This window comes from Hemicordylus capensis, chromosome 2, assembly GCF_027244095.1.
Source record: "Hemicordylus capensis ecotype Gifberg chromosome 2, rHemCap1.1.pri, whole genome shotgun sequence".
Classification (NCBI taxonomy): domain Eukaryota; kingdom Metazoa; phylum Chordata; class Lepidosauria; order Squamata; family Cordylidae; genus Hemicordylus; species Hemicordylus capensis.
In genome coordinates this window covers 379,258,429-379,274,363 of record NC_069658.1, presented here as the reverse complement: position 1 = coordinate 379,274,363, position 15,935 = coordinate 379,258,429, and the positions used below count along the sequence as shown (strand labels likewise).

The 15,935-nt window shown below is 47.2% G+C and overlaps 1 protein-coding gene across 4 annotated transcripts in view; it reads left to right on the top strand.

The window, feature by feature from the left end:
* Positions 1-15,935, top strand: part of GIPC1 (GIPC PDZ domain containing family member 1) — a 57,535-nt gene that overhangs the window by 15,214 nt on the left and 26,386 nt on the right. For all 4 annotated transcript variants that reach the window (XM_053303274.1, XM_053303272.1, XM_053303275.1 and 1 more), the window contains exons 2-4: positions 858-1,190; positions 1,483-1,668; positions 9,473-9,653. In XM_053303274.1, the coding sequence (XP_053159249.1) occupies positions 909-1,190; positions 1,483-1,668; positions 9,473-9,653 (649 nt within the window). In that variant the 5' untranslated portion in view covers positions 858-908. The remainder of the gene's footprint in view (positions 1-857; positions 1,191-1,482; positions 1,669-9,472; positions 9,654-15,935) is intronic.

Genomic DNA, 15,935 nt, shown 5'->3' with positions numbered 1-15,935 from the left:
GAGGATCTCCTACTCAGGGGAAAAAGAGACATTGGTCTTACCGTGAAGGTTCTTTTTCCCTGAAGTAGGAGATTCTCAGCCCCGCCCGGATGTGTTATCTGGGTGTGGCTTGGTTTTTTCCGCTTTGGGGGGGGGGCAGGATTCCTCTCCCTTTGAGCTTGGCTGAGTTCTGCTCCCAGGGTTATATAAGTTTTAGTGCTATATCTTATCTTTGTTGCACCTTTCTGTATTCTACCTGGTTTGTTCTCTCCGTTTGCCTGCTGTTTTTTCTCTGTTAGTGTTAATGTTTTCTAGTGTTGTCTCATCGAGCTCTCTCCAGTCATCAATCCACACCTCGCTTACCAGTCCTGGAACTGGAACTAGGCGGGAACCACGCCTTCAAGTCACATGTTTCCAGTTCTGTCTCGAGCATGCGCAATGTATAACCCTATCTGAGGATCTCCTACTTCAGGGAAAAAGAACCTTCACGGTAAGACCAATTATTTCCCCCTCTCTGCTGCCTTTCAGAGCTATTCCCTGCCTCAAAATATCATAGGTATGTGTGAGCGGGAAGACTAGTAAAAATTTGTTGTGGGCTTATTTGCTAGGCTCCTGTACCTAACTGCTCATGAGCTACAGTTAGTCAACTTAACCAGGATGTGTTTTCTAGAGGAAACAAAGTTCTACATCCCTTTCTAGTCTATGTTCCCCTCTCTCTTACCCAGGCATTGGGTTGAAAAGAGCTCTCCAGAAGGGAAATAAATGTCTCTTGCCAGAGTTTGCCTGTCCCTTTGGAGTTATCTTGTTTTCATCTTGAATGTCCTATATGGCTCCCTGCTGATTCCATTTGCTCTCATCTGTGTTCCCTCCACCTCTAGGTTCATACCTTGGGTGACTGACCCTCGCTGCTGACTGGCCACATCTCCCTCATGCCGCTTGGACTAGGCCGTCGGAAGAAGGCCCCACCACTGGTGGAGAATGAGGAAGCCGAGCCTGTTCGTAGTGGTCTGGGTGGGGTGGGGGTAGGAAGCATGGGTGGGGTGGCAGCGCTTCAACCTGGCCTTCCTCCACCTCCTGCCAGTCTCCGTCCTCGCCTCGTGTTCCACACCCAGTTGGCCCATGGCAGTCCCACTGGCCGGATTGAGGGCTTCACCAATGTCAAGGAATTGTACAGCAAAATTGCCGAGGCCTTCAAAATCTCACCAGCTGAGGTAGGTGCAATATTTGCATTACCTGGTCATGCTTGGTCAGAATTGGGAAGATTCTGTTCAGTGACTGGCTCTGTGGGGTGGTACCACTGTTTGGATGAGCTTGGAGTGATGCTCTGCCTGAGTTAAGAAAAGTACCTGGGGACAAATGAGAGGCTGATGGCCAAAGGCATTCGGGTCCCTTCTTCTGGAGACTGAGGGGTCAGCCACAATGTGTGTTGAGCATTACATTTTGAAGAGCAGTTAGGATGTCTGTAGCATTGGGTTCTCATACTTCTTTTTTGATCCTACTTAGGTAATGTTCTGCACCTTAAATACCCACAAAGTAGATATGGACAAGCTGCTGGGTGGCCAGATTGGCTTGGAGGATTTTATCTTTGCCCACACAAAGGGCCAGAGGAAGGAGGTCGAAGTGTTCAAGTCCGAGGAGGCCCTGGGCCTGACCATCACAGACAACGGTGCTGGCTATGCTTTTATCAAGGTATCTTCAGATAACCCCTGCTTGTGCCTCAATTCCCTCTCCTGTTGAATTCTTGTTGGCTGTTAAGAGGGAAAGCTGTGTGGATGGGGCTTCCTTCTGGGTTTATACTGTCGTCTTTGTAACTTACACTGTCCTACCTAATCGGTCAGGCTTGGAGAAGCAATTTTACAACTCACCTGTCTCCAGTTCTTATCTCTTAAAGTAGTTTTCCTGAGAGGGAATAAAGTCCAGTGTTTACCCCAATCTTCATTCTGTGAGCCAATATTCTTGCCTGGTCGGAGTCTTTCTGGGAGCTAATGTAAATACCAGGGTCTAGAGGTTCAAACCCACCCAAAGATTAGTGGTATTTTTACCCCTGACCACTTTGACTAGATAGCATTCATTTAAGATCAGGTGATTCTATTATACATATAATTCTGTAAGATTCCTGTTTATGCCATCCTGAGCTCCTTGGAGGAAGAACCAAATAAAAATCTAATAAAAACAAACTTTCCTACATGAAATTCAATGACTAGATCCATCCTATCCTTTGGTGGTCTGAAGAGAGAAATAGTTATAAGTAGAGATGTACAGAGAACCGGCTGGGGGTGGGGGGTACCTTTAAGGGTGGGGGAGGGTGCTTTTACCCCTCCCACCGTGTTTCCCCTGCTGGCACTACACTTTAAAAGGGTCCGGCGGGGCAGTAGCGTACCTCCCTGCCACCCCAATGCCTTGTCAGACTGGAATTGACAGGAAGTACCTGACGTGAGCAAGTGTGATGTGCACGCACGAGCCAGCCCGACCAGCATACGCATGCCGGGTACTTCCTGTCACTGCCAGTCCGACAAGGCAACGAGGCGGCAGGGAGGTATGCTGCCACCCCACCGGACCCTTTTAAAGTGTAACACTGGTGGGGGAAACACGGTGGGAGGGATAAGAGCACCCTCCCCCGCCCTTAAAAGTATCCCCCCCACCTTCAAACTGGCCGAACCACTATAAAAGGGCCTCTGAACAGGCCTATTTGTAAACCAGCTGGTGAGGACTAAGTGGTCTAGAAAAATGAACAAGTTTGGGCCTTTTTCATTTAGAAACAAAGATGATTAAAGGGGGGAACATGGCTAAGATTTATAAAGTTATGGATGTTATGGACAGAGGGGGTAGTGAGCATCTTTTTCCTCACTTTCTCATGGTATTACAATTTGGGGCCACACAACAATACTGGCAATAGATTTAGGGCAGACAAAAGAGAGTACTACACACAACACATATTCTCTTATTTAATTTGCTGCCACAAGACAGAGTGATGACCTCTGACTTAGATGGTTTTAAAAGGCGATTAGACAAATTAATGGGGAAGTCTACCAGCTGCTATTGGCCATGATTTCTAAATGGAACCTTCAAGTTCAGAGGGAGTGTGCCTCTCTAAATACCAGTTGTGGGAAGGGGACAGGCAATATATTGTAGCCTGATTGTAGGTTTCCCAGAGGCATCTGGTTGGCCACTATTAGAAACAGTATGCTGGGCTAAATAAGTCTGACCCAGCAGAGCTTTTATGCTCTGTCCTAAAACTGACCTAAAATTTCCTAGTTCCATTCTGCAGTTAAGAATAAATGATAAATTAGGAAAATCAGATGATGATTATGTATTTGGAGTGCAGCATTTTGGATTTTGTGTGCATGTAGTAGAATCTGGATTTATTTATTTTTAAATTCAGGGTGTTTTTTTAAAAAAATTGGGCACTGGGTTATTGAAGATTGAAGATCAACTCAGTGATGAAGAGACTAGCTAGAGCTGTTAGGGCTATAGGTTTCCTTTATTAACCGAATTGCTTATGATTCTGGCAAGAGTCATAAGGGCTACACAAAACTGCCTGTGTGCCCGTTCCATCGCAGATCATTTATGGGTGCTGGTAATAATAAAGCTACAAGGAAACAAGGGCAGGCACATCAGGAAATGAACCTGTACTACTGAATAGAGAAGCTACCACCAGACAACATCAACCCAACCCCACACCTTTTATGTAACCATGAAGGCAAAAATCTTGTTCTCTCTTCCCCATCCCCATGCAAATTAAAGTATTCCAGAGATTCTGCTGAATATTCTGCTTTAGACTCTATATTACATACAGAATCCTAGGCCCTTGAAGAAAAGCGATGTCCCCGAGGAAGCCTGCTTTACTAGAGCCTTAATCCTCCTTGGAGTCTTAATAAATTATTTCCTCACATAGTTGGTACATAAGCTAAGATATAGTGGGTTTTATTCTTGGAGATACTGAAGCTCACTGTTAAAATGCAGAACCATATGCAAGAGTACAGGATTGTAATACCCAGTTCACTTAATGTGGCAAAAGAATGAGCCATGAGCAAGATGGTCCTACAAAGGGTCTTGTGTGCTGAATTGTACCCCATTTACCCCTAAGCCTGAAGCACAACCCAGTTCTGCAGAGGTGCAGGACCTATTAGGATGGTATACCTGAGAAGGCTATTGGATCCCATAAGATTCCAAGAGGCCTTGGAAGGTTTTAGAGTTGGTTTTACCTGTTATTGTCCTGGTGGTTGTCCTGGTGGAGACCTGGAACAAGGAACTTTCAAGGGCAGTAGACACAATAGCCCCTAAGTGTCCTCTCCATTCCACATTGAAATTGGCCCAATGGAATACAGAACAGCTATAGCAGCTGAAGTGGCAAGAGATAAGACTGGAGTGCAAGCGGAAAAGAACTCAACTCTAATCTGACAAGATATGACACACAGTCCATTTGAAAGCTTATACTGTGGCAATATGTGCAGCAAAGAAGCAACTCTATTCTGCACATATTGCATCCACAAGTTCATGTCCAGCTGAGTTGTTCAGAATTGTGAAGGTATTGACTCAGGTCCCCTCCTCTCTGAACTTGAATTTTGGAGTCTTCATCATCCCATTGTGTAACATTTTTGCGGGTAAAATCTGTTTCGAGCAGACTTGGACTCTGCCGTTACTGCAGAGTCAATGGTAGGGATGTCCAGTAATCCTTTTTGTTGTATTATTTTATTTTTATTTATTTATTTATTGTTAAATTTATATACCACCTTTCATTAAAGCAATCTCAAGGCTTTAGATTATTAGAATGGATCTGTTTCGATTTGTGAGTCCTGAGGACGTGGACAAGCTTTTTGAAGGTGTTCGGCCTACCACCTGTCCTCTGAATCCATGCCACTTCACTTGATCTTAGCCAAAAGGCCGAGAAGCAATGAATTCATGCCCAACATGGCTTATATCATCTAATAGAGAGGCTGTTAGAGATGGCCTAGCTGACATCATAAATGCCTCCTCCATGTTTGAAGGAGGCAATTGTTAGATCTTTACTTAAGAAGCCTGCCATAGAGCCCTCAGTGATGGATAATTATAGGCCGGTCTCCAACCTCCCTTGGTTGGGCAAGGTGATTGAGAGGGTCGTGGCTGATCAACTCCAGATAGTTTTGGATGATACTTATTTATCTAGACCCATTTCAGACTGGCTTTAGAACAGGCTGTGGGGTGGGGACAGCCTTAGTCGCCCTGACAGTAGGTATGTGCACGAACCGGCAGACGGCCGGTTCGGCAGTGGGGGCGGTTACCTTTAAGCAGAAGGGAGGGTGCACTTATCCCACCCTCTGCTGCATCCCCCCCCCCACTTGCGCTGTGCCAAAAATAGCTGGTGCGGGGGACGGCAGCGTACTCTCTTGCCACCTTGGTCAGTGTTGGAGCGGAAGTGGCACTGACACTGACTGGGGCGGCAAGAGGGGGTAGGAGAGCTGGTCTTGTGGTAGCAAGCGTGACTTGCCCCCATAGCTAAGCAAGGTCTGCCCTGGTTGCATCTGAATGGGAGGCTTGATGTGTGACCACTGCAATACATTCCCCTCAGGGGATGAAGCCACTCTGGGAAGAGCAGAAGGTTTCAAGTTCCCTCCCTGGCTTCTCCAAGATAGGGCTGAGAGAGATTCCTGCCTGCAACCTTGGAGAAGCCGCTGCCAGTCTGTGAAGACAATACTGAGCTAGATAGACCAATGGTCTGACTCAGTATATGGCAGCTTCCTATGTTCCTATGAGGGCATGCTGCAGCTCCCATGCCAGCAATTTTTGGCACAGTTCCTGCGGGGGGAACACGACCCGGGGTGGGTGGGTATGAGCACCCTCCCTCCTGCTTAAAGGTAACCTTCCCCTGCCCCGGATCGCTGAACCTGTTTGGAGGTCTGGAAAAAGGCCTCCAAGCCGGTCTGTGTACATCCATACCTGACAGATAATCTATACCTCGGAATCGACAAAGGGAGTGTGACTCTGCTGGTTCTTCTGGATCTCTCTGTGGCTTTTAATACCATTAACCATGGAATCCTTCTGAATCGTCTGAGGGATTTGGGAATAGGGGGTACTGCTTTGCAGTGATTCTGTTCCTATCTCTCAGGCAAATTTCAGATGATGTTGGTCAGTGGTCCCTCTACATTTTGTTCATCTCTGTGCGGAATGAGTTTTGTTCTGGGCAGCAGTATCAAGGCAATGTGCGCAGACAGGCATTCAGAAAGGGGCCTTCCTGATTCAATCTGAGAGGGATCTAAAATGAACTAAGCAGACATCCAAAAACTTGTGAGTGCACATACCTGCGCACACCTTAGAGGGAACAGTAGTGTCACTCAGTGATAGTTGCTCTCTGAAATGAGAGCTATTGTATGGTGACCCTCAGGGCTCCATCCTATCCCCAATACTTCTTAACATCTACATGAAACCACTGGGTGAAATCATCAGGGGATTTGGAGCAGGGTGTTATCAATATGCTGATGGCATCCAAATCTATTTCTCCATGACATCATCAGCAGGAAATGGTGCAGCTCTCTTAAATGCCTGCCTTCAGGCAGTAATGGGATGGCTGAGGGATAATAAATTGAGGCTGAATCCAAACAAGATGGAGGTACTAATGGTGAGGGGTTATAATTCAAGGGATGTGATAGAACTTCCTGTTCTGGATGGAGTTGCACTCTCCCTAAAGAAGCAGGTACATAGCTTGGGAGTGCTTCTGGACCCAGGCCTCACCCTGGTGTCTCAGGTGGAGGCTGTGGCCAGGAGTGTTTTCTATCAGCTTCAGTTGATACGAAAGCTGCATCTGTTCCTTGAAGATAATGATCTCAAAACTGCGGTGCACTCACAGGTCACTTCTCGGCTTGACTACTGCAATGTGCTGTATGTGGGGCTGCCTTTGTATGTCATTCAGAAACTTCAGTTAGTTCAAAATGCAGCAGCCAGATTGGTCTTCGGGATTTCTCAGAGAGACCATATTATGCCTGTTTTAAAATAGCTGCACTGGCTGCCAATATGTTTCTGGGCAATATACAAAGTGCTGGTAATTACCTTTAAAGCCCTAAATGGCTTAGGACCGGATTACCTGGGAGATCGCCTTCTTCAGTATGAACCTTACCACACTTTAAGGACATCAGGAGAGGTCCATCTCCATCTGCCACCAGCTCGCCTGGCAGTGACTTGCAATCAGACCTTCTCTGTAGCTGTTCTGGGCTCTGGAATGCACTCCATATGAATATTAGAAGCTTCGGAGTTTTCGCAGCTTTTAAAAGAGCCCTAAAAGCGCATCCTTTTAGCCTGGTGTTCAGTGATTACTGAAATGATGTTAAACTGGTTTTAATTTTGTTTTAATGAGTTATTTATTTGTGTGTTATCTGTGTTTATATTTGTGAATCACCTAGAGCCATTTATATTGCCTAGTTGAGGCAATATAAAAATCTAATTAAAAAAAATACATGGTCTCTTGCTGGAAATAAAATAAAGCTCAGTACCTTTGTCTTGGATTAACAAGAAATGTTTCCTTTTCTATCAAAGCAGTTGGAGCTCTTAGGAGTGACAAAACCAATGCTTCCCCAGGGAGGTGTAGAGAAGCTGTGAGGCTAGTAGCAGGAAGACCAGCATGCCATCTTGGGTTAGAGAAAGAAGCCTTCACATGGCATGAGCCAAAATTGCCACTGTACCTACTATGCAGTTAATCAACAGCTTCTGCACTCCACCCAGGGTTCATCTGCCTCTGTTCTAGAGGAAGTGACTGTGTTGTCACAGCACAGGATGATCCAAGGGAGGGGTCCAGTCCTGGTCCTTTAATAACTGAACAATACAGCAGTGTTTATTAATATAAACCTTTGCTGTTTGGGTTCTTTATACAAGGAACTTCAGAACAGAAGTTTGCTCAAAAATTGCCTACCTAACCAGACCCAGTAAACAAGCAGTCTTTAAACTTCTCCAAGCCAGCACTCTTGGTCTGGTTGCTTTGGTTTTTTCAGCAGTGGAAAAGTCTGCTCTCCTAAATAATGCTTGCTCTGGTTCTAGTCATCTTCTCCTTTCCTACTTCCTTTAGGAGGTTACTTCCTGCTAAGTTCCTAATATCGGGAGGCACCTGTAACTGCTTTCTGGGCTTAATCCACATAGTACTTGTGCCACATGCCATCAAAATGCACTACAAACCTGTACAAAAGCTATAGACAACTTTGCATTCAGAACTCACTGTTCCCCACTTGCAAGCAAAACCCTACATAAATAAGTTGGGGATCAGCATTTGTTTGGCAGCTGCCAAGGGTCTACTACTGATCCCTCAGACCAGCTCTGTGTCCACAGCCTTCATGCTGTGGTGATGGCAGAACAACTCTCCTGGGGCCCACCCAGGTAGGAAGAGGCCCATGGAGGGTAATACACTGAGCGTGCCCTGAAACATGGAGTTGTCCCAGAAGGAAGTAATTTACACAAAGGAAAGGAATGTATCCTATCGTGCTATATATTGGCAGTCTCTCTAGGAAACATGGGTCAGGAAAGAGGCATATTCAGAAGCTTGGTATTCACAATGACAGAAGGCACTTGTGAAGGCCTATGTTTCTTGGGCTTGGGTGTGCAGATTCTTTGGGGAACCTGAAGTGCTGTTCTTTTCCTAGACTGCTGCCAGTACAGCTTTGCCTCTCAGGGTGTGGTGATGCTTCTTTGCAAGGCATTTGGCAATTGCCTCTGCGGGAAACAGGATGTCGGACTGGTTGAGCTGCTACTCACGTTCACTGTGAGTCGACTAGAAATAGCAGTGTAATTATGAGTTTTAAGATGAAGTTGTGGACTCAGCACTGGAGTAAGGCAGAGTCTGCAATATTTGTCCATGATTTTGAGTTGTATCCCTAAAAGCCTCTGGTTGAATACTTGCTGCTATTTTGCTCATGTGGATATGTAAGTATTCCTTACATAAGGAACTTTGCCCTTGAGACCCTTTCTTAGAGATAGGTAGGCTATTGCTATAGATCAACCTTATGATGGATCCTAAGGCAAAAAGGGGTAGAAATGGGGGTGCAGGGGCTGAATTGTTAATGGTCAGAACACACAATTCCTGTGTTCAGTTCCATGATGCTTCTCATATATGGTCTTGTCCACTTGGATGCCTAGCTAAATAGAGGGAAGAGTCCCCACACACTTCAAAGAACTTGCAAGCTATATATGAGGCAAAACACTTACTGAGGAGTGGGTTGGACTGGTCTTGGCATGCCAGTTGCCTGCATTAGAAAAGCATCTTAAAGTTAATTCTGCCATTGGTTTAATATACTGTGTGTTTCTTCTCTGAAAACAGGCTAGCAGTTATCAGTGGCACAGGGAGGGCTATTCACCTGGGATGGGTGAATGATCTGGGTCCAAATGAGATTCTGCCTTCATTGCCCTACAGTTTGCCTTTTCATTTGAGGCCAGATTACTTTCTGAGGCTTTCAAGATAGGAGGTGACTGGGATGAGGATTCAGGAAGTGACTGCAACTGCTTATGTCAATTAAGTATCCTCATCTATTATTGGCAGAGAATCAAGGAAGGCAGTGTTATTGACCGGATCCAAGTCATCAATGTGGGGGACATGATCGAGTCCATCAATGGTCAGAGTCTCATCGGCTGCCGGCACTATGAAGTTGCCAAAATGCTCAAGGATTTGCCCAAAGGCCGCACTTTCGCACTGAAACTCACTGAGCCCCGGAAGGCTTTTGGTAAGTAGACCCTACAGACTGTTGTTGTCTGTGTTACTGGGAAGTGCAACTCTTCAACTTCCTTTCTAATGGATGCCTGTGCCAAACTACTTCAAGTGACAGAAACTGGCAGTTTTTCCCCATGGTCTCTGTGCATCACACTTGGGTTTGCGCCTGCACAGAGCCAAGTTTCAGACCTTTCTTTTTCTTTCTAGAAAAAGAGCAGGCAGGAAAGGTTGCCTCTAACTGACATCCTACCTCTTTCTCTGTGTTTTGCCAACTGCCACAGTGACTACTTCAGCTGCAGCCTTCTGCTTTGCCCTCTATCTGCCGACAAAATTTACAAGGATTAGCAAGTAGCTTTCCAATTGCCCCCTACTGTTTTCTTCTACTTATCTGTCTGTCTTTTATTTCCCTCTTAGAGTTTTGCATATTCATTTACCCTTTCCCCATCTGCTCCGCTCCCTTTGTTCTCTTATGGACCCAAAAGTGACTTTTAAATGTTGCTCCCAGTGCACGTCCAAAATACCCTCCTTGGGCGGGCATTCGTCCTGCTTAGCTTGCTTGGGAGACGCTCTCACTGCACAGACTCGTGCTCAGTCTGCCATGGTTTCACGAAACAAGCCCACCATAATTGGGCTGTTCAACTCTGTGCTTTGTTGTGGGAGCAACCTCTCTTGGTGAGCTCCTTGTTTGTTGGTGCACCTGCTTCAAACGCCCCTTGTACTGGGACTAAGAGATCAGTGGCACTTATGCAGTCTTGCCCTGATCTACTTAACAGCCCTACTGTGCCTCCTTTGCAGGCCCCGGCAGCCCTGCCTATGGCACATGCTGCTCCCTTGCTTCCACCACTGAGGCCACTCCCTCAATAGCCCGACAACCCCAGTGCCACAGTCAGCAACGCTCCTCATGCTGATCCCTACTCAGCCACATTTTCACTATTTGCCCTATTACTCCTTGATGGATAGAGATTGCTGTAATAGGCAGGCACATTGATCATCACGAGATCACTGTGCCTGTACCCACCATAGATCAAAGTCCTGATCCCACTTTAGAACACCACATAGGTCTCGAAAAGAGCTAGAACCTAGACAACCCAAGTGCAAAAAACACCCAACATCGGAAGCCCCTTGCACACGGTTTGTGCTTGCTGCTACATCACCTGAAACACTAGCTGCATCTGTGCTGGACCATCCCGTCCTTAAGCTGTTACCATCAAACCCACTTCCAGAAGATCTAGGGCTCCCTTTGGATGCTGATTTGAATACTTTTGAATCTGATGAGCCATCGGAGGAAGTGGCAGCTGCTTCACCTACTAATGAAATGGTACAGGAACAGACATAGGACACACCTCCCAAAGAATCAAAATACTATGCAGAACAATTACTACATATGGCCTCGTCTCTAAGGTTGCACATTCATCAGCAAGTACCACCCCTAGAGAACCCAATTTTCAAATTGATCCAATCAGACACCCATTTCCAATAGCACTACCTGTGATATGCACACTGGCCCAGGTTGTTAAAGCTACATGGGAAAAGCCAGCATCAGTCTCTGCACCCTCCAGAACACTGGAGAACATGTATAGGATCCAACAAAAGGACCTCCCTGACTAAGCACTCCATGCCTAACTTGGTGGTGGCTGAATCCGCTCAGTCTCAAAATAGGCAACATCTACTGTCCACTCCCTCTGATAGAGAATGAAAGAAATTGGACACCTTGGGCAAGAAGGTCTGTTCCACTGCTAGCCTGCTTATATGCTTTGTGCCCAACATGCTTAGGTTAGCATTACCAGCTAACAGTAAGGTGGTTAGCATTACCAGCATTTCATCCTAGAGAAGTTTTTATTTATTTATTTTATTTATTCATCCATCCATCCATTCATTCATTTAACACATTTGTATACTGCCCAAAACACAAGTCTCTGGGCGGTTCACAACAAAACAATAAAAACAGATAAAATTTAAAACATTAAAACTACTTAAAACACAATTAAAACAATATCTAATTAAAAGCCTGAGTGAACAAATGTGTCTTGGCTGCATTTTTAAAAGTTGTAGGAGATGGGGAGGCTCTTATTTCTGCAGGGAGCATGTTCCAAAGCCTCAAGGCAGCAGTGGAGAAGGCCCATATCCGAGTAGCCACCAGACTAGCCAGTGGCAAATGCAGATGAACCTCTCCAGATGATCTCAATGGGGTGTGTGGTTCATAGCAAAGAAGATGTTCTCTTAAATACCCAGGGCCCAAGCTGTTTAGGGCTTTATAGGTTATAACCAAAACCTTGTATTTTGCCTGGAAACTTATTGGCAACTAATGTAGATCTTTTAAGATAAGAGTGATATGGTCTCTCTGAGAGGACCCAGAGACCAACCTGGCTGCCGCATTCTGGACCAACTGCAGTCTCTAGACTATGTGCAAAGGCAACCCCACAGAGAGTGCATTGCGGTAGTCAAGTCTGGAGGTGACCAGCAGATGTACTACTGTTCTGAGGTCATTTATCTCAAGAAATGGAAGAAGCTGGCATATCAGCCGAAGCTGATTAAAGGCAGCTCTGGCCACTGCCTCAACCTGACACACCAGGGAGAGTTTTGTGTCCAGAAGCACCCCCAGACTGTGTACCTGTTCCTTCTGGGGAAGTGTGAGCCCATCTTGAACTGTCAGATCAAAATAATCTCCCGAGTTCCGACCCTGCAAAATAAGTACCTCCGTCTTATCTGGATTCAGCCTCAGCTTGTTACCTCTCATCCAGCCCATCACTGTCTCCAGGCAGTCATTTAGGGAGGTTATGCCTTCTCCTGATGATGTTGACATGGAGAAAAAGATTTAGGTGTAATCAGCATACTGATAACACCCTGCACCAAATCTCCTGATGATCTCTCCCAGCAGTTTCATGTTGATGTTAAACAGCATTGGAGACAATATGGAGCCCTGAGGGAAACCGTACTGAAGTTCAGTTTTTGAAGAACAGTCCTCAACAGACACCATCTGGAATCTGCACAAGAGGTAAGAGTGGAACCACTGCAAAGCAGTGCCTCTCACCTCCACCCCCCTCATACGCTCCAGAAGCATACTATGGTCGATAGTATCGAAAGCCGCCGAGAGGTCCAAAAGGACCAACAGTGTCCCACTTCCTCTGTCAATTCCCAATTGTAGATCATCCATCAGGCTGACCAAAGCAGTCTCCACCCCATAGCCCACCTGAAAGCCGGTCTGAAACAGGTCTAGATAATCAGTTTCATCCAAGACTGCCTCTGATTGGGAGTCCACCACCCTTTCAGTTACACTGCCCAACCACAGAAGGTTGGAGACAGGCCTATAGTTGCTCAACTCTGAGGAATCCAAGACCAGCTTCTTCAGAAGTGGTCTAATAATTGCCTCCTTAAGACAAGACGGCATCCTGCCCTCCCTCAGAGAAGCATTTATGATCTATACTAGGCCTTCTACAACAACCTCCCTGCCAGATAGTATTAGCCATGTTGGCCAAGGGTCAAGAGAACAGGTGGTAGGCCACATCTCTCCAAGCAGCTTGTCCACATCCTCACGAGTCACAAAGAAGTTGGCGCCTTCCTCAACTAACTTCAGCAAGAGGGAGGTCTTCCTAAATGAGGATCTCTGTGTGGCCAAACAATTGCATTTCTCCAGGCCCTAAGCAGACTGTGGATCCCATTCTATGTCAACAGCAATTTCTTTGAGGAGACATGCTTGGTTATGGTCCTTCTCTTTGACTCGAGAAGCAGTGGCACGTATTGAGGACTTATTGTTTGACAAGTAATTTTAAGCCCGTTAAAATAACGGGCGCTAGTAGGGTTGTGTAGATATGTTTGGTAGATCTGTATTTCCTCCACAGCAAGGGATGTGGATTTTCCTCTGTTCTTGGCCCTATTTTTCCCCCCTTTTGTTTTTAGTAATTCTTTCTATGTGTTAATTTTCAAGTCCCTTTGCTCCAATATAGGGAGGGCGGGGAAGGAGCAGGGTTTGCAGCAATCCGCTTTGAGCTTTCCGATCTTCAATCTCAGCCTTCGTTCACAACTGCCGGGGTGAGGAATCACGAGTCCTCCCGCTACCAATATTACAGACCACATTTTCTCACCTCCCCGGCAGCAAGTCGTCCCCCCACAGCAATTCGTACAGTTGCCGCCGCCCAGCAGTGGGGACAGCCCCCTTGCCGCTGCCTCTTGTGGACCCTCGCCTATTTTTAGCCCGTTGCTCGCTCCTCACACACAATGCCATCATGTATCGATGTGTCCAGAGAGCTAGGCATCTCCCGAGACATGCTCGTGCCAGGGGCCTAGGCTCCCACCAGCAGGAGCACCCCTTCCTCTACGGCACTGCCCAAACCGCCTTCCTCCTTGTCCCTCCCGAAGGGCTCAGCCAGCCGCTGCCCGCCCCCTTTCTTCTTCACAGGCTGCTGCCGCCGCTCACCTGCGGGCGTGCTGCGACCGCCTGCCTGTCCCTCCCATCCTCCTTTGCGGGTCCTTACAGTGGGGAGAGCCTTTCGCGTCCACACAGGGAGCTGCTTCGGCGGAGGCTGCTGCTACTGCGGCGGCCGCAACAGGCACTCACTGCAGGATCGCGTTACGCCAGGCTCAGCCTTAAAGGGGCCGAGCTGCCGCCGCCGCCGTCACCTCCAGCTCTAGTCTCCAAGCAGCAGTACGATGGAGGGAGGAGGACCTCTCCCTAAGCTCACTTTATTTTTGGTAAGCAAGCCCCGTGCTGCCCTTATTTCTGCAAACTCCCCCAAATCCCAATGCCCAGCTTTCCCGATTCCCCCTGCATAAAATGCAGTAACAGTCAGTCATCATTAGCAAGCACTCCCTCCTCAGCCGTTTATTTCCTTTCCGGGTCGGGGCCGGACCCCCCGCCGCCGCCGCCGCTCCCCTCCCCGCGGTCGGGCCGGACCCGCCGCCGCCGCCGCCGCTCCCCTCCCTCCCCGCGGTCGGGCCGGACCCGCCGCCGCCGCCGCCGCTCCCCTCCCTCCCCGCGGTCGGGCCGGACCCGCCGACGACGCCGACGCTCCCCTCCCTCCCCGCGGTCGGGCGAACAATCGGCCAACATGGCCGCCTGGTGCCTGCGGCCGTATCTCCCTCGGCCGTTCTGGGCATGCGCTCTGCGCATGCCCAGAACAGCCGAGGGAGACACGGGCGCAGAGACACGGGCGCACACCCAGGACTTTTATTATATAGGATAAACACTCTTTGGCCAGAAAACCAATGATACATTGGAAAGGGTCCAGAAATTACATTCTACTGCAAAATCGATGAGATTTTTTGCAGTCCTCACAGTCAACTTCGACTTCTACAATGAGAAAGTTTTGGCCGTGTTACAGTCTAAGCACTCATAGTCTCACTTTAGTTATTCCTTTCGTAACCGTTGTTTCCAGCACCGCAAGCCTACCAATTCCTCCTCTGACTTGAAGCCTCAAACTGCACTGAAGCCCAAAACTCCCTATTGAAAGAGAGAATGATGCTACCAAATCACCCCTGTCAACTTACTACAGGGCATGGGCTGCTATTACTTTGGACGTGTGGGTTCTGCCTATTATACAGAATGGTTGCAAAGTAGAATCCCAGTGTCTATCTCCCTGTTCAGGGATCAAAATCACATCACCTTCTTTTACAAATCTTTTTACAAGAGGTCCAATCTCTCTTGTGCAAGGGAGCCATCCAAAGGATACATCACAACCAGAGTATGGGTTATTACTCCCACTACCTCACGGTCCCAAAGAGGGATGGACAACTAAGACCCATCCTCTACCTGAGAGGTGTAAACCAATTTGTATACTATAAAAGGTTTTGTATAGTTACCATCTCCATAATCCTCCGCCTTCTCTTTCAAAATGCCTGGTTTGCCTCCATAGATCTAAAAGATGTGTGTTACTATTTTTATAGTACCCCATCATTGAAAATATCTCAGGTTTGGCATAAGCCCCTATACCTACCAATACTGTGTTCTTCCATTTGGACTAGCATCTACCCCACGTGTTTTTGCGAAATCTATGTCCGTCGTAGCAGCCCATCTTCATCTGCAAGGTGTCAGGGTGTTCCTATACATAGACAACTAGCTCCTGGTCGCATCTTTGCAAAGTCAGCTGCTTGTCCACATAAAGCTGGCCCTGCACCACCTCAACTCGCCTGGCCTGTGAATAAACTACAAAAAATCAAAACTAACATCTACTCAGTCAATAGAGTTCCTGGGCACGCTCCTTGACTCGAGAGCCACTTTCGCTTATCTTCCACACCAAATAATTGAATCCATCCATCTTGCTGCACAGACTTTTTGCACCACAAGCAGCCACAGCACAAA